General features: G+C 47.0%; 12 protein-coding genes across 12 annotated transcripts; 5 read left to right on the top strand and 7 right to left on the bottom strand.

Annotated features, from left to right (window-relative positions):
* Nucleotides 1-98: 98 nt before the first annotated feature.
* Nucleotides 99-3,749, bottom strand: GGS22DRAFT_180324 (P-loop containing nucleoside triphosphate hydrolase protein; the record flags this gene model as incomplete). Its single annotated transcript, XM_047963755.1, has 1 exon — nucleotides 99-3,749. One exon carries the CDS (start codon nucleotides 3,747-3,749, stop codon nucleotides 99-101), a length of 3,651 nt encoding a protein of 1,216 aa, XP_047818252.1.
* A 323-nt stretch (nucleotides 3,750-4,072) lies between these two features.
* GGS22DRAFT_189546 (uncharacterized protein) lies at nucleotides 4,073-4,568 on the top strand (the record flags this gene model as incomplete). Its single annotated transcript, XM_047964868.1, has 2 exons — nucleotides 4,073-4,225; nucleotides 4,284-4,568. 2 exons carry the CDS (start codon nucleotides 4,073-4,075, stop codon nucleotides 4,566-4,568), a joined length of 438 nt encoding a protein of 145 aa, XP_047818251.1.
* A 132-nt stretch (nucleotides 4,569-4,700) lies between these two features.
* GGS22DRAFT_189545 (Clavaminate synthase-like protein) lies at nucleotides 4,701-5,950 on the bottom strand (the record flags this gene model as incomplete). Its single annotated transcript, XM_047964867.1, has 4 exons — nucleotides 4,701-4,819; nucleotides 4,873-5,011; nucleotides 5,073-5,387; nucleotides 5,459-5,950. The coding sequence occupies 4 exons, from the start codon at nucleotides 5,948-5,950 to the stop codon at nucleotides 4,701-4,703; spliced, it is 1,065 nt and encodes a 354-aa protein (XP_047818250.1).
* Nucleotides 5,951-6,222: 272 nt separating this feature from the next.
* On the top strand, nucleotides 6,223-7,520 carry GGS22DRAFT_22947 (HAD-like protein). Its single transcript, XM_047966542.1, has one exon. It carries the CDS (start codon nucleotides 6,495-6,497, stop codon nucleotides 7,350-7,352), a length of 858 nt encoding a protein of 285 aa, XP_047818249.1. The 5' UTR covers nucleotides 6,223-6,494; the 3' UTR covers nucleotides 7,353-7,520.
* A 524-nt stretch (nucleotides 7,521-8,044) lies between these two features.
* Nucleotides 8,045-9,610, top strand: GGS22DRAFT_165564 (uncharacterized protein). Its single transcript, XM_047961706.1, has 3 exons — nucleotides 8,045-8,354; nucleotides 8,405-8,667; nucleotides 8,728-9,610. Exons 1-3 carry the CDS (start codon nucleotides 8,158-8,160, stop codon nucleotides 9,285-9,287), a joined length of 1,020 nt encoding a protein of 339 aa, XP_047818248.1. The 5' UTR covers nucleotides 8,045-8,157; the 3' UTR covers nucleotides 9,288-9,610.
* A 48-nt stretch (nucleotides 9,611-9,658) lies between these two features.
* On the bottom strand, nucleotides 9,659-12,168 carry GGS22DRAFT_22925 (Metallo-dependent phosphatase-like protein). The gene is made up of 4 exons (XM_047966541.1): nucleotides 11,686-12,168; nucleotides 11,029-11,618; nucleotides 10,045-10,958; nucleotides 9,659-9,994 (listed from the first exon to the last, which is right to left on the bottom strand). The coding sequence occupies exons 1-4, from the start codon at nucleotides 11,864-11,866 to the stop codon at nucleotides 9,979-9,981; spliced, it is 1,701 nt and encodes a 566-aa protein (XP_047818247.1). The 5' UTR covers nucleotides 11,867-12,168; the 3' UTR covers nucleotides 9,659-9,978.
* A 793-nt stretch (nucleotides 12,169-12,961) lies between these two features.
* GGS22DRAFT_194897 (uncharacterized protein) lies at nucleotides 12,962-14,034 on the bottom strand (the record flags this gene model as incomplete). Its single annotated transcript, XM_047965582.1, has 1 exon — nucleotides 12,962-14,034. The coding sequence occupies exon 1, from the start codon at nucleotides 13,970-13,972 to the stop codon at nucleotides 12,962-12,964; it is 1,011 nt and encodes a 336-aa protein (XP_047818246.1). The 5' UTR covers nucleotides 13,973-14,034.
* A 394-nt stretch (nucleotides 14,035-14,428) lies between these two features.
* Nucleotides 14,429-16,229, bottom strand: GGS22DRAFT_165562 (short chain dehydrogenase). Its single transcript, XM_047961705.1, has 5 exons — nucleotides 15,699-16,229; nucleotides 15,394-15,487; nucleotides 14,949-15,332; nucleotides 14,760-14,892; nucleotides 14,429-14,705 (listed from the first exon to the last, which is right to left on the bottom strand). The coding sequence occupies exons 1-5, from the start codon at nucleotides 15,885-15,887 to the stop codon at nucleotides 14,591-14,593; spliced, it is 915 nt and encodes a 304-aa protein (XP_047818245.1). The 5' UTR covers nucleotides 15,888-16,229; the 3' UTR covers nucleotides 14,429-14,590.
* A 140-nt stretch (nucleotides 16,230-16,369) lies between these two features.
* Nucleotides 16,370-18,647, bottom strand: GGS22DRAFT_165558 (Trimethyllysine dioxygenase). Its single transcript, XM_047961703.1, has 10 exons — nucleotides 18,482-18,647; nucleotides 18,260-18,424; nucleotides 18,180-18,197; nucleotides 18,060-18,126; nucleotides 17,945-18,005; nucleotides 17,801-17,888; nucleotides 17,628-17,745; nucleotides 16,954-17,572; nucleotides 16,829-16,900; nucleotides 16,370-16,765 (listed from the first exon to the last, which is right to left on the bottom strand). The coding sequence occupies exons 1-10, from the start codon at nucleotides 18,526-18,528 to the stop codon at nucleotides 16,686-16,688; spliced, it is 1,335 nt and encodes a 444-aa protein (XP_047818244.1). The 5' UTR covers nucleotides 18,529-18,647; the 3' UTR covers nucleotides 16,370-16,685.
* A 503-nt stretch (nucleotides 18,648-19,150) lies between these two features.
* Nucleotides 19,151-21,301, top strand: GGS22DRAFT_194895 (uncharacterized protein; the record flags this gene model as incomplete). The annotated part of the gene is made up of 2 exons (XM_047965581.1): nucleotides 19,151-19,924; nucleotides 19,989-21,301. The coding sequence occupies 2 exons, from the start codon at nucleotides 19,151-19,153 to the stop codon at nucleotides 21,165-21,167; spliced, it is 1,953 nt and encodes a 650-aa protein (XP_047818243.1). The 3' UTR covers nucleotides 21,168-21,301.
* GGS22DRAFT_22894 (alkaline phosphatase family protein) lies at nucleotides 21,302-23,710 on the bottom strand. The gene is made up of 4 exons (XM_047966540.1): nucleotides 23,395-23,710; nucleotides 23,331-23,342; nucleotides 21,681-23,263; nucleotides 21,302-21,631 (listed from the first exon to the last, which is right to left on the bottom strand). Exons 1-4 carry the CDS (start codon nucleotides 23,467-23,469, stop codon nucleotides 21,436-21,438), a joined length of 1,866 nt encoding a protein of 621 aa, XP_047818242.1. The 5' UTR covers nucleotides 23,470-23,710; the 3' UTR covers nucleotides 21,302-21,435.
* Nucleotides 23,711-24,072: 362 nt separating this feature from the next.
* Nucleotides 24,073-25,198, top strand: GGS22DRAFT_165552 (emp24/gp25L/p24 family/GOLD-domain-containing protein). The gene is made up of 4 exons (XM_047961702.1): nucleotides 24,073-24,310; nucleotides 24,374-24,562; nucleotides 24,614-24,880; nucleotides 24,930-25,198. The coding sequence occupies exons 1-4, from the start codon at nucleotides 24,158-24,160 to the stop codon at nucleotides 24,951-24,953; spliced, it is 633 nt and encodes a 210-aa protein (XP_047818241.1). The 5' UTR covers nucleotides 24,073-24,157; the 3' UTR covers nucleotides 24,954-25,198.
* Nucleotides 25,199-25,414: the final 216 nt, after the last annotated feature.

The raw sequence follows: 25,414 nt of genomic DNA, 5'->3' as shown, positions 1-25,414 counted from the left end.
AATGTCTAAAAGCGAGTATATTCCACCCATCTATTTTTGCTACCTACCCAACGCCATAACCCCCCAAATCCATACCTAGGTACACAACAACAGCGATCTCACTCAGTAACCCACCCCTTCCCAACAACCCTCTTCTGCAAAATCCTCTTCACCGGCAACGGCCAACCCAACCCGCCCGTCCCCTCCGCCCGCAAATACGGCACAACCCAACACTCCCTCGTGGTAGCCGACTTCACAACCTCCTTTATCGGCTTCCCGTACGTCAAAAGCGGGGTCCCCTTCGCGATGCCCGCGAGCTGGGCGCCGGAGACGTCGGTTAAAGCGAGCATTCGCGTCTTGGGATTGGAAGACGAGGAGGAGGAAGGGGAGGCGCGTTGGAGGTTGGAGTAGATGATGAATTCGGGACATTCCTGCGGGCTGCGGTGGGAGAGACAGGATGTGGGGTGGATGTAGACGAGGCTGTCTAGAGGGTCGCGGGAGGAGGGGTCGGTGGGTTGGAGGGGGATGTACGGGACGTCGATTGCGCGGCGGGGTTTGCGGTGGAGTTCTGGTGGTGTTGGGGCGAGGTCTGCGCGTATGGCGACTTGGTCGACGAAGCCGGCGGCTACCATTTGTTTTAGGGCTGTGACTTGCTTTGCGCTGGGGCGGTCGAGTTTGTTTTGGAAGACTAGATTTGCGAATGCGGGGATGTCTTTTTGGAGCAGGCTTGTGAGTTGGTGGCGTAACTTTTGTGTTTCCTGGAGGGATTTGAATAACACGAAGTGGTCCTTACACCACTGCTCTGTTGGGTCGTGTGCGAATTCCCCAACTGCCTGGAGTAGTTTCATGGCATCGGAGCTGTCGTCTAGAGAGCAGAAGTTACGGTGGACTTCGTTGTACTTCCGTCGCATTTGAGTCTTCTGGTTTTCTGCAGCGACATCTTGGTTCGTGCGGAAGTCGTGTTCGCTGTCGGTGGATAGAGTTGGTATCACTTGGTTCTCCGGGATAAACACTTGTGCTACGGAAAGTCCTGCGACGAGGGCGACGGTGTAGGGGAGACACTCATGTAAATGTCCAATTAGAAGAATCCGCGCAAAGCGAGGTGGTAGAGGGAATTTGGCCATTGTTGTGCCAATTTGAGTGGCCTGTCCGGTTTCTGTGATAGCTGAGAGATACTGGAGTAGCTTCTCTGCTTTTTTGAGACTCATTCGGTCCGGTGGCGTTGGAAAAGGAAAGTTGACTACATGCTGCAGCCGCATCGCCTTGAGCTGTAGCACCACACCTTCAATAGGCATTCTCAATAATTCGGGGTCGGCGAATTCAGAGAAATCCCGTTCAAAGACGGCAGAGGAATATAACCTATAGCAATGGCCTGGTCCAGTTCGACCAGCACGGCCAGCTCTCTGGTTTGCGCTGGCTTTGCTAATCCAACTAATTTCGTAGCTTTGAACTCCGGTGTCTCTATTGTACTTTCGTTCTTTTGACCGCCCACTATCAAACACATACCGAATTCCAGGTATGGTCAAACTAGTCTCGGCGATATTAGTTGCGAGTATGATCGCCCGCGAACCTTCTGGCGGATCATCAAACACGCGCATCTGCTCTCTTGTTGGTAAGAGCGAATATAGCGGTAGGATATGCATCTTTAGAGGTCCTGATCCAACTTCATCCGAAACATCAAATTCTGCATCATCTTCAGATTCATCTTCCTCGTAGTCATCAATAAATGGTAAACCGTTATCGTCATTTGCAGTTTCGTTAGTCTCTCCGAAGTCGATATCCTCAACTTCAAGAGGCACGTCGTTGGCGGATATTCGAACCTTCGGATAGGCAATGGTGTTTAAAGCACCAGTTTCGGCCCTAAGCTTTTTACTCAGCCTTTGTATTTCATCATGCCCTGTAAGGAAGACGAGGAAACTTCCAGGCGGAAGTTTACGATGCCCTCTCATTATCTTCTTGAAGGCTTCGTCAACGTAATCGTGGCGCGTGTGCCTAGAAAAGTGCATGGTAACCGGATGTTGGCGACCCTCAACATTAAGGACTGGCGGCGGTATGGGGAATAATGTTTTGTTTTTTACAAAGTCGTCTACCCGTAATGTAGCCGACATGATAATTAACTTCAATGGGGTTATTTTAGGGTCTTCGCGCGACATATCCTCTCGTAGTTTAACAACTCGGCTTAGCATTCCAATAAGAATGTCCGTGTTAACGCTTCTTTCATGAGCTTCGTCAATGATGACTGCGGAGTACTTGCGAAGAGCAATATCATTGGCAACTTCACGGAGCAGTACGCCGTCTGTCATAAACTTCACAGCAGTCTTCTCATTTACTGTGCCCTCGAATCGAATTTGGTAAGCAACTGTTTCTAATTGATCGCCAAGTTCTTGTCCCACTCGTTTCGACATGCTAACAGCGGCAACTTTTCGTGGCTGTGTCACGCCGATCAAGCCAGGCGTGGGAGAGTTAGGTGATCCATAACCGGCTTCAAATAGGAATTGAGGCACTTGAGTCGTTTTTCCTGATCCAGTCGCACCACATATTAATACCACATTATTGTTGTGGATGGCTTCCATAATCTTTTGTTCCTCGGCCACAACTGGAAGCTTGAGCCGTGCCTCTTGTATCTCGGGTGTCCTCTGAACCGAGACACTGAAAGCCTTTCTGTCATTATCTTTCGTTGGAAGTAATTCAAGAGGTAAAGGATCTTGCTCTAGCGGGCGTGGTTTAAAATTCTTGGGAACAGTAATATTCAAAATCGAATTACTGCTATCCACCGGCTGATAACCGAGAGCGGCATTGCGTTGCCCGTGAGCCCAAGCCTTAAATGCTGACGATCTCTTATTCGAACTACCCTCTTCTTCAGATGATTCTTCTTCACTGCCGGATTCTTCATCGGAAGACTCATCTTCGGATTCTTTCGATGAATCCTGAGAGTCGGCTGAATCGTGGGCGGATGCAACAGAGTCAAACCCATTCCACTCATCACCATCACCATCACCATCACCATCACTATCCAATTGCTCATCCGAGTCACCGGGGGTCGGTTCAGGTTGTAAAGGTTCCGTTTTCGTAGATATTTTCGATTTTACGCCACCACGTTTCTGTCTTTTTTTAATGACTGGTCGCCCCTCATCATCGAGCTCCAAGGGGCGCTTTAACCCGGACCCCACTGATACCGCAGGTTTCTCATGTGGCGTACCGTTATCACCGCTCGCATTAAGGTCATTTGTTATCAATGCGGTTTTATCCAAAAGTGCGCCGTTCCGTTCCATAGAACGGTTGGATTTCGAATGCACCTCACCGTCATCATCAGACTCATCACTCGCCGGGACACGTCTTGCTTCGAAAAGAACGTCGTCGTCGCCTTGATTGATACCAGCTTGCCTTTCCCTTAGAACGCGACTAATAGCCTGACGCTTCGTCTCTTTCCCCTGGCCGAGAGTTCGACTGCTTGAAAATAAACTGGTATCAATCTTATTCTTAGCCAATTCGGCTAACAGAACTCGATTTTCGTCCTTTTTCAGTTTGCTGTCGATGTACTTCTCAAGTCTTTTGGCCTTTTTGCCGCTCACTTTGACTTCGCCATTCAATTCCTCTCTCAGCTGTGCCCTTTTCGCTTCACGAACTTGTTTCTGGGCGTCTGGGAGAATCTCCAGCGCATTGCTATCGTTTTCTGATGATGCAGCCCCTCCATCTCGAGTAGCTTCTTGCTGCGCTTTTATTCGGGCAAGAACTCTGTGTTTTCTCTGCCGTGGCACAAATTTGGGCATTTTTCCCGCTGTTGATGAGGAAAAATGAAAGTGATGTACCTCTAAGGTAAGTATTGAAAGTTGAAGGATATTGAAATTTTGACCGCCCGGCAGAATTTCTTCTATGCGACCAGATAAAGTTAGCGCGGGGTAATCCTTGTTACTGCAGGCAATCCGGTCCACAACCCCACTACGCTAGCCTTACCGGACCTAAACTCTTCAGCTTCGTTCACTGTGAAAGCTACAGCTAACAAACTAGAAACTACCCCCCGCAACATCGCAAGCCTCACAACAACAAATCAAGTAACTTCGTTTGTTGCTTATAATCATTTCGTATCGAAACTATGGATGCCTCGCGAGTAGTTGAAGAGCCATTCCCGGCCAAGTCAAAAGCGGCTTGCGGACCTATCGATGGAATTCCTACCGAAGCTTCTGTCCTACACTTCTCGGACAAGATATTTCTCACTCTATCTCAAGAAGGCAGATTATCGCAATGGGTAATTCATTTCAAGACTAAATATTGATCAAAACTATAGTTCTAATTATACTGTAAAGATTCAAGTACCACTCTCAGCACCGTCACCTGCTTCTGTAGAAATGGCTCTAGCTAATTCCAGTTTGCTACCTATGTCTCACCTAACGCCGAAAACACTACTTGGTGGCGGTGGGGAAGAACGTGAATCTCTTGCGCAGCTATATGCCGTTCAGATTGCTAGTCATATCGCGAGACGAGATTCAGATGATCGTCGCACTCTTGTTGTCGGGCTTGGTCTTAAAACACTTAAGCCCGACCGCGAAGCATTCTTCGACGTCCTTGAACTCATTCAAAAGGTCTTATGATCTTAGAGTCCTTTACACAGAAACCACCTTACCACTTGGAGCCAGACTTTTCTTCGCCTCTTCACTTTTCAAGAAGTCGCTTCTCTCCATCTTAAACCTCATTTGACACCCTGCGAGGTATTAGACTAAGAGTTATTTAAAGAAAAGGTCTAGGGGCTTACAGTTGCCGCAAGATATGGGCTCGTATTTTGCCGGATTCGACTCCGAAGTACACGAAGGAACAACGCCTTCGACGCAGTTGAAATTAAGGCCTAATACGTCAGTGAGCGACGCCACAATACGAAGAACCAAGGGCTTAGCATACCAAAAAAGAACGGCATAGAAACACGTTCAGCGTGGGACTCGTTTGTAACCCTGTGGACGGTAGATTTATAAATGTCGTTGCAAAGTCGCATCATAAAGTCGCCGATGTTTACTACGAGGGTTCCGGCAATCGGAGGTGCCTTCACTCGTGGTCAATATTGGTTGGTCTCAAATTTCAATGTCAACTCGATGTCAACTCACCCGCAACCACTGTCCCTCTTTGGACAGTATTTGCAAACCGCCGACGCTGTCTTGCCAAAGGAGTGTGAACAGCTGTAAATCCGTATGGCTCCCTAAGCCCACAAAGTTATTCTGAACTTCTTCAGGGGTTCTTGGCGGATAGTAGTTAAAGACGCCATCGGCTCCGGGATGTGTGATCTTGTCATCCCAATAATTTTCTGCTAGGTCCAACGACAGGGCAAACATCCTAACCAATCTTCTAGCGAGAGTGAGACAGCTACTCCAGTATGCAAGGCAGTCCTTCTTGAAGTCAACCAGATGAGCTGTGCCATCCCACTGTAGTGTTCAAAGTTAGCGGCTGGAACGAAGGTCAAAAGCGGGCTACGACATATTTAAAGCCCACTCACCACGAAGTCTTCTCCACGAATCCAAGATCTGACCTCGGGAGAAACGTCAGATATATCCATTGGATGATCCGGATCAAGCTCTGGAGAATAACGGAATGAGAAAGATTCTCGAACGTCAGCAGTCTCGGTACGAGATATCTGAGCCTTTCGATTCCCAAGATATCCATTGTAATACTTGCTATGCGTCCTCGATTCTAATAGATCTTTCTTCTCTTGGGGCTGCCTCATAAAGTTCAGCACCTGCTGTTTGCACCGAGCAATAGTCTCTTCGGATATTCCATGGTTCTTAATGTAGAAGAAGCCGTTGTTGGTTGCAGCCGATTTGAGGTCAGCGGCAACGCGTTTACGGTCGGATAATTCGTCGGAGAACATAAGTGCTAGATCTATGACCGGGATTTCATCCGCGGTGCAGTCCCGTGGTGGGTAAGGAAGCACATCCCGATAAACCGGGCCAAGTGCCGTCCGGAGCTCGAGTTTTGTAATCCCCGCCATTCTGTTCTTTACAACAATTACTGTCGAACATAAGACTCCGAAATTGATAAGATGCAAAATAAGATAACTGGGCGACTCTTTATATCTTACAAGTTTCAAAGTTAATTACTGACGAGTAAGAGTTATCAGCAGATAATTGAGTGGGGATTCCTTATTCACAACCTGCAGCTTGTCCAATGGCGAAAAGGCGCCGGTCTTCGCAGTTCACAAGATTGCGTCTTTGATGTCTAACTTAGAATGAGTAACTACCTAGGTAATCATGTCACTAGCTTGTAGCACTCTTCCCTACTCACTATACAGTCAACTCAACACCTGGTAGAACAGTCGTTGTCAATGCAAACTCCTACGGCAACCGACGGCTGAACTTCAAACAATTCCTCGAATCCCCACCAGACGCAACCAATTTGCACATTTCAATCCAGGGAAGCGGAAAAACGGAAACCAGCCAAATTCATCGGTACCATAGATAACCGCGGTTTCCAAATACAGCCACTAGATACTTAGATTCTAGATCATTGGTCGATTCGCATTGGCGTTTTCCACCATGGCGCCTGCAAGTCAGAACGGGGACTTAGAGCCGATTTCTACGGACTTCCCCCCAATCCGAGCGTGCCTGTTTGATATGGACGGGCTGCTTATTAACACCGAAGACTTGTACACACTATGCTCTAACATAGTCTTGAATAAGCATGGAAGGCCTAATTTACCATGGTCTATCAAAGCTCAACTTATGGGTATTCCCGGCTCGTCTAATGGCGATGTATTTCACAACTGGGCTCAGCTACCTATCTCGAGGGAGCAATACAAACAGGAACAAAGCGAACAGCATAAAATCCATTTTCCCGAATGCCGACCTTTACCTGGAGTAGAGAAGCTCCTTAAAGATCTGAGGAGTTCGAAAACCACACAAGGACTACAAGTCGAGATTGCCCTTGCTTCAAGTAGCGAGAAGAAAAACTACGAGCTAAAAACCTCACGTCCTACCACAAAAGCTGTTCTAGAAATCATTCCTGAGGAGCACCGAGTCTTAGGAGACGACCCTAGAATCCAATACGGTCGGGGAAAACCAGCGCCTGATATTTACCTTCTTGCTCTGCAGTCCATCAACTCATCGCTACCTGAAGGAGTTCCCAAGATCGAGCCAAAAGAATGCCTAGTTTTCGAAGATAGTGTGCTAGGTATCGAGGCGGGAAGACGGGCTGGCATGAGGGCCGTATGGGTCCCGCATCCCAACCTGGCTGCTGAATACCAAGGCAAGGAGAAATATGTACTCGCGGGGAGGTCGGCGTTACTTCCGATCGGCAACGATGAGCAACTTGGTGCCATCGACGACGGCTGGGCTGAACAATTGACCAGTCTAGAGAACTTCCCTTACGAGAAGTTTGGTATCGTTGCTCCCTAGAGATGAGTCGTACAATCGCAATTATAGAGGATCATTCTACATGTTTAGATATCTAGATTTTGTCTCCGCCGGTGTCCGATGGAAACAGCTTAACATCTACCAATGCTGTAGATACCTCTTGGCAATCCAGTATATCAATAGAAGACCATTTCTACTTCTTACATAATACCGACGAAGGTTCTATCCAAACAATTCATTATAATGTGATTTATATTGACCATGTAGGTATTAGGTAGGTACCTAATATCAAGAGCCACATATACGACACTAGGTACCTAGGTAGGTAACAGTTTAACTAGCAAACGAGTCACAATCCTATGATGACTGTTCTCTCAATTAAAAAAGTCAAATTTAAATAGTGCTATCCGTGACCCTATAAATACAATTAAGACACTAACGTCATAAGTTCCACACTCAGGTTCGCTGCATATTAACCCGCCAAGCGAACCAGCTCTCGGTATAGTAACGGTTTGGGACATGAACTCCAAACCGCAACGGAGGGGCGATGTTAGATCCACGATGTCGGTAAACCTCAACAGCAAGGTTGACCCCATCCGACGGGTGCGGGGAGCACAGAAAAGGTTGATCCCGTTACACTAAAGGGGCATGCATATCATTCTCGGGTTATGTTGAAAGATACCTACCGGTTCATATGAATTGAGCGGGGATGGTGTCTCTTACAAAAAGTCCGTCGCCCTGACTGGAAATTGTTTCTTTGTCTTCGGTATGCTGTAATCTATGAAATTATATTGAACAAATTGAATCACCGCATACCCATCCGAAGAACAATTTAACAGCAGCGACAATGGCTCCACCAGCCCCTGGAATCAAGGTCAACGAAAACGGCATCCCCGACTTCGAAGACCTACCCCTTCGGAAGGGAGACCCTCACCTCTCGGCATGGGGCTTATACGGCGACAAAGACGAATTAGGGACTCTAAACCGGCTAACTGACGAACGAGTCGCCGCCGCAGCCAAAAGCGAGATTAGGACAGGTCACCGGTATGTTTCAATCCCCTCATCCAAAACACAACAGCTACTAACACCCCCAGAATCTCCCTCAACTGGCCCTTAGACGCCCAAACCGAAGAGTCCTTCTTCGCGCGGCAAGTTTTCCACCAGCAACTAATCCGCAAAGACCCACGCACCGTGAACGACGACGTCTGGACCTTCAACTCGCAAGTATCAACACAATGGGACGGCCTGCGCCACTTCGGCTACCAGCGAGAAAAGCTCTTCTACAACGGCGTGACCCAAGACGACATCCACGGTTGCGGTCCCGACGGGAAGAAATCCACCGTCAACGGAATCCACGGTACCTCTCCCTCCCACACCCCTCCCCCCCAATCCCAATTCCATAACTAACACGCCCAAGCCTGGACAGCCCAAGGAATAGTAGGCCGCGGCATCCTCCTCGACCACCACAGCTGGCGCCAATCCCAACCCAGCAGCACCCTCCCCCCCTACGACCCCTTCACCACGCACTCCATCCCGCACTCCGAACTCCTCGCCTGCCTCGCCGCCCAAAACACCGTCCCCAAATTCGGCGACATCCTGCTAATCCGATCCGGCTTCACCTCCTCCCTGCGCTCCAAACCCGCCTCCTTCATCTCCACCCACCGAACCAAAACCCCACACCCCTTCGGGGGCGTCGAACGCTCCCCCGAAATCCTAAAATGGATATGGACGACCTTCTCCGCAGTCGCCGGTGACCAACCCAGTTTCGAGAGCTGGCCCGCGCCGGCAGATGCGCCGTACGCGCTGCACGAGGTGCTGCTCGCGGGGTGGGGGTGTCCGATCGGGGAGCTGTTCGACCTGGAGGAGCTGGCGGAACATTGCAAGAAGGAGGGGCGGTGGAGTTTTTTTGTCTCGAGTGAGCCGTGTAATGTGCCTGGCGGGGTGGCGAGTCCGCCGAATGTGCTTGCGATTTTCTAGGGGGAGGGGTTGCTTATCTGCTTTTTTACGATGTAGGTGGGTGGGCGCCTAAGGTTAGGTGCGATGTCTAAGCTGGCAAAGGAGAGAGAGGATACAGTAACGGGAGGTGACGGGGGGAAGATTTGGTGAGCGAAAGTGAATTTCTTTACGAAGGAATACTCTTTGATGGAAATCTCTCGGCTATCAACCCGGCCTTACACCGGTCATAGCAAAGCTACGACAGTTTCATGCGCCCGTTACGCGAGGAACTCAAGTAGCAATCTCATAAGCGACGAGCCTAAATATATACGATAGAGTAAGGCCTTAGGAAAGCAGAGCAAGATATTCGCACGGCTAGCACCCTTCTACGGTGTCCGGCTTAGTTTTCATTAACTCGTTTTGTGTCAACTAGGACTCCTTCTCCTAACTCCATAGCATGACTTCGTCTCGTTCCCACATCGGCTACCGGGAACTGTTTTTACTCGACTCATCTGTCTCGAGCCATACTGCTCCTCGATCTTGTGCCATCTGAACAGCAATCCAGCCAAAGCTTCACCAAATATCACTAGAACCATTGCCAAATTTCACCATGGCAGTAGGTTCTTGTCTGTTAGGCCAAGACAACTAGCTAGCGCAATTGTTATGAACGAAAGCGTCAAATTGATAATCACTTGATTACTTGACGATCAGGTTGAGATGGGTTCGTGTTGCTTCATCGCTTGCGATCACTGTTTCGCTGTCAGTAAATCGCAATCATAACCTATGAATATAAACTTACGTGCTCAGCCTCCTAGACAATGTCTGCAGCTTCTTATCATTGTCAGCCTCCCTAGACGCTTGCTCTAGCGCCCTCTGTCGTTCCTCTTCCTGGTGTTTCATAACTTCGTCGTGGCTAGGTGGCAGCCTCTCGTTTTGGATGTCGACCTTCCTAGCGTCTTCGAAGGTGTTGATTGCGTCTTTGATACCCTCCGCGCCTAGCATAAGCGTTCCTGCAGGTAGTCGGCCACCCGACACGGTTTTGAGTTCCGTGACACTCTCGGCTTCTTCTCGAAGCACTTGGAATACTCGCGATAGTCGCCCAATTGCCAAGATCTTGTTCTTAATCGCTCGCCTCTTATATTCAATTGAATCTGGATCCGATAGAGGACCACCAAGTGGGGGAGATTGAGGGCCTGGAGATGTCGACATGGGTGTCTCCTCCTTGAGTTCCTCCTCGGAGCAGGTATGTAAGATGGCGATTAGCATGTCGGTGATCTTTTCACCGACGAAAGGCAGGGACCAGGTAAATACATCCATGAAATTGGGGAGCCAATACGGATGCGGAGTGCAATTGAACTGTCGGATGTTCATAACGTTGTTTTCGTACTTTAGAACCGCCGCCTTGTTGTTATAAACATCCAGGTAATTGGGTGCAGAGAAGATGGTCATCACACTCGGAAATCCTGTTGTCCTCGTCTTGCGGTACATTCGATAGCCAGCATCCTGTGCTTCGTGTGCCCGAATAATGGAGAGTAAATTGTTTTTCTCCAAGAAGGCGCACGCGGCGGGATAGGAAAAGAAGTACGAGCAACCACGAACATGATTGTGCATGAAGTATTCGCTCGTCTTCTCCTGGCCAAAATCCTCCAGAGGATCAGCCCACAGGATATCGCACATTAGACCTTGAGTTGGCGGTTCTCGGAATCGATCAATCTATCTCGGGTCAGCAATCGAGTTGTGTTCTAAATGTCCATTAGACATAGAAAGCTGTCCCATAACCTACATTTCTCAGGTCATCCAGAGTGTGCAACTCGGGACTGAGTCCTCCATGGATACAAAGAAATTGCTTGTTCATGACAGCAGCGAGCGGGAGTGCACAGAAAGATTCCATGCAAGCTTCGTAGATGGCCTCGGAGTACTTGTGCTTGCACTCGAGCTTGAAGGTAAAATAATCGGTCAGATGGCGACACTCGTGGTTCCCGCGTAGCAGCCAGAGAGTCTTGGGGTAGTGTATCTTCAGGGACCACAGGTAGAGGACACACTCGATACTAAAGTAGCCTCTGTCCACATAGTCGCCGAGGAAGAGATATCTGGTCTCGGCAGGGTCGCCACCGACTTCGAAAAGTTTCATAAGGTCGTAGTATTGGCCATGGACATCACCGCAGACCGTTATAGGGGCGTCCATCTCAAGAAGGTTGGGCTCTGCGCGTAGAAGATCTGTTCCCTGCTTGATAATCCATAAGGCTTGTTCATCCGTCAATCGGCCCTCTCGATAGAAGTGCTGTTTCAAGAAAGTAATATTGGGTTTGGCGTGGGACTCGTCCTCGAAGAACTGTTCGTCGGTAGGCTTAAATGTAGCGGGCGCCTGAACGTCTAGATACCCAGTCAGCTATTATTTGTCTTCGTGGCGGGGTAGTTACAAGGTAAAGAGAAAGCTCACCTTTGCAGACCCGCTCCATGGTGTTGACCTGAGTGCCATCTTCCATAGTATGAATACTGAAGTCGATCTCGGGCAGTGGCTTCTTCTCTTTGATAGCGCGAATAGCATTATCTACCTGGAGATTGCGTTGTTCCACTACGGTGGGGGAGAAAGGCGCCTGGCCTTCTCCGGCGGCGTCCATGATGTTCGAATGATCGGTGATGCGGATGCGCCTTTGCGTGCAAGACCCCTATTGCAATAGCGCCTTCGGAAAAAACGTTGGGCGGGTTGAGTAAATAATCAAATTAGATTAACTTGAATGTCTATTGCGCACCTAGCGGTAATAGCTCAGTGGAAATGTTGAAGAGGAAGTAGAAAAGAGCACGAGGGCTGAAATTGGAGAATGATAGAATAATAATGGAAATGATAAGTTAGGCGGCGGAAGGCAGAGGCAGGCAAGATTGGCAAGGCACGCAGGGCATGAAAGCCAAAGGTAAGTGCATGTTACTCGTTACGTGCTCTAGTGCTGTGAGTTACATTAGAGAGGTACCTGCTCTTATACATACTTCGTACTGCTACAATTGTACAACACACTGTGGGGTAAGTACGGAGTACGGAAAATGTACTTTTAACACCTTCGTATTTTAGTGCGCGCCCCTATTTCCTACAAGTATCTTTAGATGTCTCGCCTGCCTAATGAAATAGGGGCCGAACCAATTAGATGTGATGGATTCATGCAGCCTCTGATACTTTTTAAAAGTAAGTAGGAGGCCCTCGAAATCTCAAATCTGTTCCTTTTTTTCTTCTGAAAATGAATCTTGGGTTAAATATCGTATTTATTGAGTAAATACGTTTTCTTCACAACTCTAATGTCTTACATATCTTCAATGCCAAAGAAACATTCAAGCTTCTTATCATACTACCTGAGAGGTCGATAGGTAGGTATGTATCTACCAATCATCTACCAATCTACAGCCGGTCCTGACATCAAGCTCATTCACATATCATACATGTACCTAATGATTATTGATGACCGCATTGACCGAGAATGCGCAAGCTGCGTAAGGAACAGATTCGGTACGTAGGTGTCGTCTGCTTACTTGCCTACCGAATCATTTATTACTAGGTAGGTACGTAATGTTCAGCCTTTTAGCTATGACTTCATTCGGGAAAAAGATAATATATTCTTATTATTTCACGTGATGCTTAGGTAATGATAGTACATGATACATAGGAAAATTGAAATAGTCCACATGTGCATCCAACTTCAATCTCTATCTTGTACATACTTTCCATATTAAAGGCTTCCAACATATGCGGATATCCAAAAGCTAGGCTGGGACATCATACTCATGCCCTCGTTTTGGAACGTTTCAAGTCGTTCAAGGCAAGCATCACACTGTCTATTCTTTGGCCGACAATTTGGCCTGTTGCATCGAAACACCTTCATACCAGACTCTAAAAAACAATCGTCGAGCTGTTTATTAACTCGATGCATAAGATGATCTTGATACTCGCGAACCCATGGCCTCGACCCTTCAGTTTCGTTCTGGCTCATTAGTGTACGGTTCTTTAACCTCACTTCATGTATAACAAAGGGATAAAATTCTTTAGCCCATTCTTTGTCATGGGGTGACAACCCGGTAGCCATCTTATCCGAGACTATACCACTTGTCACCAAGTCTTGAGACATTTGATAGCTCATTATAGATTCGCTATCATAACAACTCCTAATGCTAGCATCATGAGCAACCCAGAAAATGTTGCGGTCGATGTCATGGATCGTGAAGCTATTCGTTCTGTACCTTGCGATGACAGCCGTCCTATTCCACTGAATTCCAGCCTCTGGAGAGGAATGTTCGTGCTCAAAGCCGAGTGCGTGACCAAATTCATGTAGTATTATGTGACGGTTATACTTTTTATCGCCATCAATATAATTGAGCCACATTGTCGCTTCATTCCGGCCACCATCCAAAGCCTTGACCCCAATGTAAGACCTAGACTTGTCGCTGTATAGGATACGAATATCCGAAGGTTCTGAAGATGAGACGAACCGAAATTTTATATTGGCGTGCAATGCCCACATACTCGCAGTTTCTCTCACGAAGTCATCTCTATCTTGCGACGTTGAGTTCAGGATGGCCACTGTAATGATGAGTCTCCCATCCCTCGGGTCCCTGCCATGTTTTGTGGTATTAGGCGTCCAGCACTTAGAGGGGTTACCGCACAGGGCGAGAGGCTGTGCGATATTAGTATTAAGTTTAACGATGAAGTTTTCAACTGGAATTTCTGAAACTGCCTTGTCCATGTCGACCGTAAGCCTTAGTCGGCGATATTTCAAGGTATAGGATAAGAGAGTTGGATTTTAGGGAATTAAGATTGGAGTGTCGCGCCTTGGGGAAACGAAGGAGGATTTATTTCAAAAACAGGATATGACTTTGTTTATATATTCGAATCGCTGGGGGGGTTGGATCATTAGGTACATACTTTTACCTAGTATACCATATCGATGAGAATCTCGGCTTCTAATTATTCTTTAGATAAGGATGCGTGAACCCGGATGATTCATGATGCACAGGGCACTTTCTTTTCATGTCTAATAGAAGCTGACCGTCTAAACAGAACTCTAGAAATCCACACAAGGTATCTAGTAGGTACCTACATATCTGATAATAAATCTATGGACCAACTTGGCGGCGCGAATTGCACATGTCGATTTAGTTCAACTCGTCCTATTTAATGTGAAAAGCATTGGTCTTTCGGATCGAGCAATCAACTAACGAGAAAGGTCTCAAGATACCTCTACCTAAATATACCTATTCATTGTAGGAAACGTCTAATCGCCATAACTCACATATACAAAATTCTACCCATATAAGTAACTACATACATAACATCTTACCTGCGAAACCCCTTCTAGATCGATCTACGGCACAGTGTACCCGCCATCAACAATGATATCGGTACCATTCGTGTACGACGAGGCGTCGGAAGCCAAGTACAAGTAAACACCCTTCAACTCCTCCGGCTCACCTTCCCGTCTACAACCAAAAGTTAGCAGGACAAACATCAAGGAGACTCGAAAGGAGACATACCCCATCGGGATCTTGCCCTTGATGATATTCTTAGTTTCCGGTGCAATGAAAGACGAGATCTCGGTCTTGATGTAACCAGGAGAGACCGAGTTAGCACGTGCGAAGCCAACCCACTCGATAGCCAATGACCTGCCTAGATCCAATGGGTAAGTACAGACACCAAGTTTCTCATAGCCAGACACGACCTACAAGCATGAGTAATCGCCGCCTTGGACAAATTATACACAGTCTGCTGTTGGGGGATATTGACGATGTGGCCGCTCATACTAGACGTGGCGATGAAGCTGCCGTATGTGAAGTTCTCTAAGGGTTGCCCGTCGACCGTAGTTCCCTCCTTCTTCTGCCGTCGCCAGTGCAGCGCAGCGGCGCGCGCGCAGAAAAGAGTGCCTTCGATATTCACCTTCAGTACTTTTTGCATTGTCTCTAGCGGGCCGTCGATGAAGGGGCCCTCTTCCCATGCAATGCCCGAATTGGCGACGAAGACGTCAAGTCTACCGTTGAAGTCCTTCACGATCTCGTCGACGGCGGGTTGAACCGTTTCCCATGTCGTCACGTTGACTTGGTAAGCCTTGCCTATTGATACAAGCCCAGTTTAGATATGTTGGTGCCTTGGAAGTCGAGAGGGTCCACTTACACTTCACGCCATATGTCTTCTCGATGTTCGCAGCCTCGTCAAGAGCTTTCTTATTGGAGTTATACCAGATCGCAACATTCGCCCCAGCCTCGGCCTATTTCTGATTAGAATCCCTCACAGTAAAGCGGTGGTATTGCCAAAAACATGTCTAATTTTGGGGCCGTGTGGTATGCTTCCATCTCGAATCGTCTTTATAAAAGGGGCTCGTATGGGGATATTAAAAAAGCGAGGTCTAGTTCACTTACTATTCATTTATCAGTATACGAACAGAACGTAACAAAAGTAAAAGCTTAAGGCGATCCGACGAAATCGTAGGTTTTAGACAGGGGCCTTTTGTTCGTACCGAATGCATGAGCAATTGCAAGGCCGATACCAGCACCGGCTCCAGATACGATAGCCGTTCTACCCTTCAGCGAGAATAATGGTAACACTAGGTTAGACTTCGGGGGTTCCGTGCTGTCGTGCTTAAAAGCGCCAGTATTTATATCGGCCATACTGATACTTTTCGATGACGCCTCTATAATATCCCAATAATTCAGAAAATCTAGGTAGACTTAAAGGTAGTACAAGTGATAAGACTTAATAAATTATTTCCATCGGCAGCGAGAAAAGAGAGAAAAAGGAACACGAAAAGATCCAGATATTACCCAGGCATGATCTTATAAGGAAAATGAGAGATTTCAAATGGATTATATATGAAGACGTGATATCCCGAAAGTGTACGCCGTATATTGGGTTATACCGAATTGCGCCGATGTACTGGACCCGGGCCGAAGATGACGTACGGATGTAGTTAGGGGTAGCCCACGAACCACTGCACCCTGCAAGCAAACTGCGGAGAATTAACCGTTTGAATGGAATTGTGAATTGTGGTTTGCTGGAGCGTCTAGCTACTGCAGCACTTATTTTAGCAACCATCCAGGTGAGCGTGGGATTGCTGCGCTAAGAGATGCAAGCTCGTGAGCTCAGTAGTAGTGGCACATGGAGGGATGGAGATAAGCGAGAGCTAGGTTTCATCTGTCTATAGTACGTAGTACCTAAGACCTTTAGGCAAAGAAGCACGGGGGAAAGTCACTTGATTCCCGTCATCCATGTTAAAAGGTTGGTGAAAGAGACAAATACAGTCTGACAGTAAAACGTTATAAGTAACTGGATTACCATTTACAGTAACTCGAATATCTCTCAATGACTAAACTTGAAAGCCAAGAGACATTTTCGCCGATTTGGAACCTGCTTTACCCGATCGTGGTCGATAGGACCGGGGGTTATGGCGGGTTATGACCAAGTGAGCGCTAGCCTATAACTCGCTTCAGGATCTCGTCTCGTGGATAATTGGTATTTCTCCATCTCGAGATAAAATCATCCCGATTAACTTGAAAATCATTAGTAAAGCCAAGATGACTAAGACGCTAATGAATGAATCTCGTAAACTCACTATATCCCCCACATATCCTCCGCACTCCCGTAAATGCGCTTCTACCATGTAAGACTCGCCAATTGTCGAAGACTATGAACTCAGATCAGTACGATTTCCGCTTTAAAGTGTGGACTCCTCATTACTTAATAGGTTGCCAGGCTTAAGCTGAAACCAGTATTCAATAGACTCTCTTCTCAAGATGCTATCCCACTTCCTTGCGGCTTTATACCATTCTTCTGGTGAATACTCGCTATCGAAGGGAACAACTCCACGATCGTCGTTATTCCATCTAACCCGCTGCAGCTGCCCAGTGCTCTCATCGACTTCGAGAACCGGATAAAGTTTGTCGGGTGATATTGTGATACCCTTGTTACCGCTAGCATGCCATGGTAACTTGACTCGACTTAGCACTTCAAAGGCTTTCGGGTCGTCCTTCTTGAGAATGTTTGCAGCATTGAAACCATCGACAAGCAAGGACTGTCCTCCAAGGTTTGCTCCTGGTTTGTCTCTGGAACTATTGTCCGTATGGGAAAGTAGGTGGAATGCTTGCAGCCCTGCCGGGTCAGTGAAGTAAGTGGTGTCGGTATGAGCGCCTAGTGCTAGGTTCGTGTACGCAGTGTCGGCGAGGGCGAGGTCTGGAATGAAGTCGTAGAAGCCGCCATAATGCGTCAGCCTGATAAACGCGATCTTCTCCAATAACTTCTCGGTCGGTTCGGCGGATTCAATTGGTACTTCGGTAATGAATGCAAAGCCATTGCGCCTCTAAGTTTGCCATGAGAATACTATCTTGTCTTGAAGTTGAATAAGAATGGCTTACGATGAAATCCGTCAAGCGGCCAACTGTCTCGGCCTCGTTTGCTGAGAATTCACCATATTTCAAAGACGGCGGCCAGCTACGTGAGCTCTGAGACCCTTGTGCTCCGAAATATTCTATCCTGTGGCTACCGTTAGTCGAATTTGAATGATTCATTTGACTGCAATAGGTCATACTCAATGGGTTCTGGCGCTCTTCTATTGGAGCTTAGATAGAATTCTAGGAAATCCCACGGATAGAAACTTTTGTGATCGTCCCCTGACCCTACCCGAATGATTAGGTGGCGCTCTTCGGAAGGTTACAAGAACGTGAGCTCTCACATTGTATCTTAACCCCGTCTTCAGTCGCTTCAATCTGCGACGGCTGAATATTGTCGGTGATCTAATCTCATCTTAGCTTCGAATGAATGAATTAATGAGAAAGAGGGCTTTATACATCGAAGGTATTGAAGTTCCTCTGCCTAGTATCTTGATTGATACAACTGTTGCACCGACAGTTATCGCTGGAAATGTGAGTTGCACTGCATGCGCCATGTCTCACGGGTGGTCCACATACCGTAACCAAAAGTAAGGGCTTCTCCAATGTTACCACCGGAGTTTTCAATAGGTACTTCAGCGTTTGTAACTATTACTTACAGTGAGGTCCTTTTCAAGTTACTAGTGATATTATTAGGGTATGCGAACTTGAGTTGACCAGGCGAAGTTGATACGAGAGGCTTCTCAGTGGCTATGGCCGTAGCCAACATTCTGCATTGCGATTGACGTAGATATGACCAGCTAGGGTGAGTTGCGGATGCCCGGCTACAAGTATGGTCAGCTTCTTTATTCATCTCGAGATCTTCTATGTACTTCACGAACCACACTATATGCCGGCTGCATCTTCCTAGACCCAATCTAAAACTCATCTTAAGTCCTAACCGAAGTCGGACAGATACAAAATTTGGCGGTACTCAATGAAATTGAGGGTCATATACATAGGGCGGTTACCAGGTGTGCGAGACAATAAATGTCACTTCCAAGTGTTCGTAGAAGAGTGTAAGATGGGTGAAGTGAGTGGAGGTCGGAGCAGTGGAAGTCGCTTAGAACAGTGGCTAGACGCTATGCTGCGCCACAAATTACAGGTACTTCTCAACTACGACTTCCTTATATTCAACGGGCTAGTCTCCAAATTTAACCCATTCCATCACAACTTCCAAATCACAAATACATTTCTTTACTTTACCTGATAGATAGCTACCTAGTAGGTAAATAATAGGGACATCAGTTATAGACGACCACTAGGCCCCACTCAATTAACATTAAAGTCTCAAGACCACAAATTCTGCTACTTTCTAAGTCTTTACCTAGTTCTATCTACCTTTGTTTACTATCATCGAAGTAGCCGCCAACTCAAGACTTGCTTGTGGAATATACACAACTATTCGAGGCATATCTATCATGGGTCTGGTTCTATATTCAAATATGATACAAGCGGCCCGAGGCCGTCAATCCGTGAAATCATATATCCGTCTCCTGACACTCAACACCATGGCTACAGATTTAACTACGAGCGTACTTCAGAGTGACATAGAAAAGGGTCAGGTCGATCCTGGTAGCACTCGCATGACCAATTATGTACGAGATATCACTTGGAGAGTCATTCCCCTCTGTGTTGGATTTCTCATTATTCTCTCCGCTGGTGCTACTCTTGTTATAACCCTTATGTATAATAAGGCGCTGCCACATAAGGAAACAACTGTGGTATCTATAATGCTCATTGCATTTATCATTCTTTTCTGTATAGGCCGAGCATTTATCTATCACAGAAAACATTACCCACCCCTGACAAAAGGACCCAACGCCCCAGATCGCCCACCCCCAAAGAATAAAACTTGGAAAGATAGGGCAAGTGTAATTGGCACTTTGACGATAGGCAAGTTTAAACTCGGCAAGATTTATCATCTTCATCATCACGAAATCGAACCCGAAACAAATCCCCAAGGAATCCCGGACAAACCTACTGAGCTCTCAGGCTCGCCTCATGGGCAAGACGCTCCCAAGCAACCGAATAACGTACGATCGTCTAATACAACCAAGAGCCAGGATCCTACAGGCTATGGGATGAGAGATAAGAATGAATTTTTACAACTGAACAAGAAACCCGTGCGACGAATTCCTATCCCAGGACATAATCATCATAATCCTCGTCACCACTCATACACACCTTCAGAAGATAAAATACCCGAAGTACCTGAAGAAGATGAACAGGATGACACCGAAAATGATATGAGAACACCAGTTTCAAGGCATTCAAATACAAGAGTAAGTTTACACAACTAGTAGAAAGTATAACTAATTCTTCCCATCGAGTTACTAAACCTTGTAGAATAAACGCACAGCTGTTAACGCTGATGGAGTAAGTCCAATGAGCCGCAACTCGGGGAAAAGTTACTCGCCCTATTCACCAAATGTCCAAATGACAGGTGCAAATAGAAATCTAGTCACACGCAACGAGTCTCCAAAGTCTCCACAAAGTTTTCATATGCCTGAAACTAAGAGAACATCGCGTGAATATCCTATAGAAGCGTTGCAACCACCGCCGCGAAGTGTTCACCTAAATGTAGATAAATCCGAACCTCTTGCAAATCTAGTGCGCATTCCGCATAGCATCAACGATCGAGCCTTTACTGAGGCGCTTCCCGACAATTATCTTTACATAATCGACAACCAGCCAAGCGGGCCAGATGACGGGTCACAAGTGGCTCAATCTGGGTGTAGATGCGAATGTAAATACAACGGCGTAAAGAGACCAATAAGTCAGGTATCTGAACCGAAGACGGATGGAAAAGCAATCCACGTAGACGCACCTAGAATATCGAGTATAGAAACCACCGCTCCCAAAGTCTCAAAGGTTCGGGAGTATCGAAATACAGGAGACTCGTCAGAGGAAGAAAACATATTCCAAACAACCCACCCATCATCAACAACTCGCCGTCGTCGCGCCGAATCCCGACGCCACGAAACGGACTTAAAGAGACACACAACCTCCCACCAAGAGAAAGACAATCCATCCAAGCCCTCAAATAGCCACATGGAATTCCCCAACCAACCCCCGTCCCCCAAACTCCCTTCCGCACCACCCAAGACCAAGCCACCCCCAAGCCGCAGAGACCCAGAGTCCCCAAGAATCCAAGCAGACCGGCGAAGACACCAGTATTACACCGCGCACAACTACTTCCGCAGCGGCAAAGAAGCGCATAGAAGGCCGTTAAACCGAACTTGGGGCCGGCAGCAGATCCCGAAGAGAAGGGGACATAGAGCGAATACTATAACAGAAGGATACACAAATAAGCAGCAAAGCCCGCTAAAATTCGTAGAGAAAGAAGCGCTGGACATCCGTCCGGGAACCGGTTTGCGAAACCCTGAACGAGATTCGCGCCAGACGCTCTGGGTGCCGCCGCGCGGGAGTAGTAGAGGGTTTTCCGACATCTACGGGACCGCCAGCAGGACGGCATCCGATGGGGATAACAGCAGCGAATCATCCGACTATCGACAATTCGAGTGATGCACAATATAAAAAACCGCAGACAAGAAGGTATATCGAGATTTGACATGGCTTTGAGAGAGGGTAGTTGGATATTAGGCGGTATAGCTAAAAAGAGGGTAGATTTATCTACGTCTAGAAATCGTAGCCTCCGTAAGGCCGTGCAACGCCTCCCTTCCAATAGAACAATCATTATTTTATTGCATCCACATCCCTAACATCCAGCGCGTGAGCGTAGAGTTATGTACCTTATATAATGTCCCTAGTATTTAGGGTAATGTGGTTTGGCTTATAGCCCGCGAAGTCTATCCCAGAAAGAGCCTGAGGACTTCACGGGTTGCGCTAGTGGCTCCGGTGATAGGATCACGGTGTTCCACTTGTCTACGCCGTCAATGTAGACAGTATACTTCAAGCTGCTCTGCTCGCCTTCCGCGAACTTCTCCATCGTGATCACGCCAAATTTAGAGTTACCCTTGTTTATGTACCTATTAATGTTAGCTTGCTGATCACGCACGAGATTAATAAATAACTTACTTCAATTCAACGTCTTCATCATCCGTTTGGGAATAAGTTCCAATAGGCGAGTAGAACTGGTTTAGGGGGCTTGCTGAAAATTCATGAACCGTCGCACTTTCCGGCCATGTACCATTCTTTGGTGGCGGGAAAGCAGTGACGCCAAATTCATGGCGATCTCCAGACAAGACAACGACACCTACTCCAAGGATGCTTGCATCCCACATCGCCTCAAGAATCTTTCTGCGCTCGGAGAGGAAGCCGCCCCAAGTATCCCTAGTATTCACCCTCCAATTCTTCGTGAATGGGACGGAGCTAGCAACGACCTTCCATTTCACCCCCTTGGGTTCTGGGTGACGCAGCCAATCGAGGAAATCCCCAAGCTGTGTCTCACCAAGCATCGTCTTGTTCGGGCTGTCGAATGGCTCGGAGTTCTTGGACCGATAAGACCTAGTATCGAGCATGAAGAAGCTAGCAGGCCCCTGAGTGAAAGAGAAGTAAGTAGCCTCTTCTCGCGATACAAGGCTTCGGGTTCCAGACTTCTTAGCCACTGGGGGATTCGCTACAGTTTGGTAATGGCGCCACGGGTCTACAGCGGTCTGATACACACCGGTCGAATTCGAATCCCAGTCGTTGGAGATCTCATGGTCATCCAGAACATGAATCCAGCTGAGATTTTGGCCTACCGCAGGCCAGTCAGGCGAGGCATAAACCTGGCGATACTTTTGCCGATAATTCTCAACAGATTCGCCGAATCTTTTTGGCACTTCAATATAGATGAAGTCTCCAAGAAACAACATGAATTGCGCACCCAAATCCGGTAAAACCTTAGCTAAATGCTTCATTCCTGGGAAGGCTAGAGGGTGATCAAGAGGGTTGTACGGTAGACGGGGAACGATGCATGACGTGGAAAGGAAAGTGAATTTTCCATCAAATAATTCCGGCATAGTTCCTGGTTTGGGGGCAGATGTGAATTCTCCAGAATGGTTGTTAGATGTAGTCCATTCGTATACACGTTGTTTGGAATGAGTCAGGGGGATGGTAACTAGTGCGGTATAGTCGGTCTCGTTAGTAGTCAACTTAACATCGCCAGCGGTTTGCCATAGAGGATTATCAAAAGGTGGCTTGGCATCCTTGATATGAACTTGGACTGTAATAGGCATTTTGGATTGATCGGGCTCTCGAATCAGTAATTTTGCCTCAGTGTCCGAAACATATCCAACTCGAGCAAAAGAAAGGTCATGGCTAGGATGGGACCACCGGGGTGTATACACCATGTCCGTGACCATTGCGATGCATGCGGCATTGATGAGAAACGTTAGAGCAGTAAGAATAAAGCTGTTCGGGTTTGGCGTCCCCTTTAATAGAGTGCCGATAGGGTTCAACGGTTTCTGTCTTAATGTGTCGGTCTCCTCTACGTCAACCTCTTCAACTACGACGGCTTCATCTGTAGTTCCATTTGCGATCTCGTCTTTATTTAATATATCTTCCTTTAAAACCACGTCGACTTCGTCAAGAAGTTCATACTTGGATTCATTGAGGTAACCTAATATGAAAGACGGGACATATATTGCGAATAGAGCGTATATGGCGGAAATGATAGGCTAGGAGCGTCAGCGGTTGACGATAGGATATTCAGTTGGAAGATAACGCGGTGCTTATAAAACTTACGGGTAAGGCGACCTGCGACTGTTAGCGGATATGGCACTATTAAAAGGGGTAAGGGCTTTTTTACCCATCGCAGAAATATAACTGAAGCGATTCTGATACCAGCCGACGTAATCGTCGCTGTTGTCTTATGTCCCCCCATTTTTAACCGCCTGAGTTGCCTGGGAACTTCGGGATGCAGGCTGCGACAGAATAAAAGTCGAGCCTGACTTATATAATCCAAAGAGATCAATCAGGAGATGTAAGATATCTGTATAAGTTCAACACATATGAATGACAGAATAGGAAAAAAAGCTTGTAGGTTTTGAGATAGAGAAGAAGTTCTTCACAGAAGCTAGAAGGCCTATGATGGCGTGAGGAACTGGTGGTGGTGGGAAGAAGCCATCAAAGTTGTAGGGAGTAAAAGGTAGGATTTCAAGTCGCGAGCTACTGTAGGCACTCTAGGCAGTCTGTCGCAATGTGACGACAGTGATTACCTAGCTGCATATTGTGGCTTGAGCTCCCCATAAATCTCCGCCAATTGGTCTTTGACCGTGTTTAGTTGATTGGCAAGAATCCCTGACCCTAACATTTAAATCCCTATTGAAGAAAGCTTATTAACCAATGTCAGCCAATGAAATTACATTGATTAGGTTCAGTTTTTGCCCCACCTTGAAATAAATCCTACAGGGATTAGCAAAGATTATTGTCGGACCATCAATAACCCGACCCCTGAACATTCAAGGTTCTGTAGCGTGGCAGTTTACATAGTAGTGTCAATTGTCAATCGCGACAAGCTGTCCGGAAACCTTGACAAGCTTCACAACTCCGATTGCGCACAACAACACAAGATGAAGCTAACACTATTATCAGCCGGGCTTTTCGCCTCTCTTGTGTCTCTAGTCTCAGCAACAGCTTTGACATACAAGATTGGAGCAAACGAAAAGGCTTGCTTCTTCGCTGCACCCGACAAGAAAGGTGCCAAGATTGCCTTCTACTTTGCCGTATGATTCCACCCTCTCCATAATCTACTACCTACCTAGGTAGCTAACCAGCTATTGCAACAGGTCCAATCCGGAGGTTCTTTCGATATCAACTATGAAGTCACTGGTCCTGGAGATAAGGTCATTTTGGATGGGGAGAAAGAGCGCCAGGGAGATTTCGTCTTCACGGCCAATGACATTGGCGAATACAAGTTCTGCTTCAATAACGAGATGAGCACATACTCGGAGAAGTTTGTAGACTTCGAGATTGCTGTAGGTTTATTACTTGCTTGCAGACAACACACAGTCTAACGAATTACACAGGTCGAGGACGAAGTGCGGGCTCAACTTCCATCTAAGCAAGGATCGACTCCGGAACAAACCTCAGCCCTAGAAGAATCTATCTATAAGGTGTCGGGTCAGCTATCCACCATTGCACGAAACCAGAAGTATTTCCGCACACGAGAGAACCGAAACTTCAGCACTGTCCGAAGCACAGAAGGCAGAATTGTCAACTTCAGCTTAATTCAATGTCTCATGATGGTCTGCATGGGCGCTTTACAGGTCTTTGTCGTTCGATTCTTCTTCCAGGTACGTGAATTGCTCATATATGGCTGGGTTTATATTAATATCGTGGCAGGGTGCACGAAAGGGTTATGTGTAAACGAACAGTTTCGGACATTAAGATCAGGACTGGTTTTGCGGCGTATATTGGAACAATGGTTGGCTTTGGCACCTCGTACTGTATCATAGGAGTCAAAAAGGGGGTGGGAATTGTGAACGCGTTTGAGTGGAGAAGCTTTGCGATTGATATAAAGGAAGCCTATCAAATTCCGTAATGCATGCTACGACAATGAGTCACTTAATCTCTACGTAAACAACATCGAGTAAATTAAGGACATTTTTACATGTGTTCAATGTATAACTGGCGTGCTCCATACAGGAGGTACAAGTCGTCCATATCTTGTGACCTAATCTGCATTTCGAATGGGCTGTGATACGCCTTTAACAAGCTAGAGATATTTCCTCTGCCAAAGATCGGTTTAATGAACTTGTCCCATTTTACCATTTTGCCCTCTTCAATAACTCTTACTAACTTCGACTTTGATATGGTAACTATTCCCA

Source organism: Annulohypoxylon maeteangense (assembly GCF_022496945.1).
Source record: "Annulohypoxylon maeteangense strain CBS 123835 unplaced genomic scaffold GGS22scaffold_10, whole genome shotgun sequence".
Classification (NCBI taxonomy): domain Eukaryota; kingdom Fungi; phylum Ascomycota; class Sordariomycetes; order Xylariales; family Hypoxylaceae; genus Annulohypoxylon; species Annulohypoxylon maeteangense.
This window is presented reverse-complemented; position numbering and strand designations above follow the sequence as displayed.

Bases quoted from the DNA above. Each gene is read 5' to 3' on its own strand.
- GGS22DRAFT_22947 (XM_047966542.1), top strand. From the start codon at position 6,495: ATGGCGCCTGCAAGTCAGAACGGGGACTTAGAGCCGATTTCTACGGAC.
- GGS22DRAFT_165564 (XM_047961706.1), top strand. From the start codon at position 8,158: ATGGCTCCACCAGCCCCTGGAATCAAGGTCAACGAAAACGGCATCCCC. The intron at 8,355-8,404 runs GTATGTTTCAAT...TAACACCCCCAG, and splicing joins GAGATTAGGACAGGTCACCG to AATCTCCCTCAACTGGCCCT. The intron at 8,668-8,727 runs GTACCTCTCCCT...AACACGCCCAAG, and splicing joins CACCGTCAACGGAATCCACG to CCTGGACAGCCCAAGGAATA.
- GGS22DRAFT_22925 (XM_047966541.1), bottom strand. From the start codon at position 11,866: ATGGACGCCGCCGGAGAAGGCCAGGCGCCTTTCTCCCCCACCGTAGTG. The intron at 11,619-11,685 runs GTGAGCTTTCTC...CTGGGTATCTAG, and splicing joins CATGGAGCGGGTCTGCAAAG to ACGTTCAGGCGCCCGCTACA. The intron at 10,959-11,028 runs GTAGGTTATGGG...GACCCGAGATAG, and splicing joins CTCTGGATGACCTGAGAAAT to ATTGATCGATTCCGAGAACC.
- GGS22DRAFT_165562 (XM_047961705.1), bottom strand. From the start codon at position 15,887: ATGGCCGATATAAATACTGGCGCTTTTAAGCACGACAGCACGGAACCC. The intron at 15,333-15,393 runs GTAAGTGGACCC...TTGTATCAATAG, and splicing joins GAAGACATATGGCGTGAAGT to GCAAGGCTTACCAAGTCAAC. The intron at 14,706-14,759 runs GTATGTCTCCTT...TTTTGGTTGTAG, and splicing joins AAGGGCAAGATCCCGATGGG to ACGGGAAGGTGAGCCGGAGG.
- GGS22DRAFT_165558 (XM_047961703.1), bottom strand. From the start codon at position 18,528: ATGAGTTTTAGATTGGGTCTAGGAAGATGCAGCCGGCATATAGTGTG. The intron at 17,746-17,800 runs GTATGACCTATT...CGGTAGCCACAG, and splicing joins AGAGCGCCAGAACCCATTGA to GATAGAATATTTCGGAGCAC. The intron at 17,573-17,627 runs GTAAGCCATTCT...TGGCAAACTTAG, and splicing joins GCCGCTTGACGGATTTCATC to AGGCGCAATGGCTTTGCATT.
- GGS22DRAFT_22894 (XM_047966540.1), bottom strand. From the start codon at position 23,469: ATGGGGGGACATAAGACAACAGCGACGATTACGTCGGCTGGTATCAGA. The intron at 21,632-21,680 runs GTAAGTTATTTA...TAACATTAATAG, and splicing joins GATGAAGACGTTGAATTGAA to GTACATAAACAAGGGTAACT.
- GGS22DRAFT_165552 (XM_047961702.1), top strand. From the start codon at position 24,158: ATGAAGCTAACACTATTATCAGCCGGGCTTTTCGCCTCTCTTGTGTCT. The intron at 24,311-24,373 runs GTATGATTCCAC...CTATTGCAACAG, and splicing joins AGATTGCCTTCTACTTTGCC to GTCCAATCCGGAGGTTCTTT. The intron at 24,563-24,613 runs GTAGGTTTATTA...CGAATTACACAG, and splicing joins TTGTAGACTTCGAGATTGCT to GTCGAGGACGAAGTGCGGGC.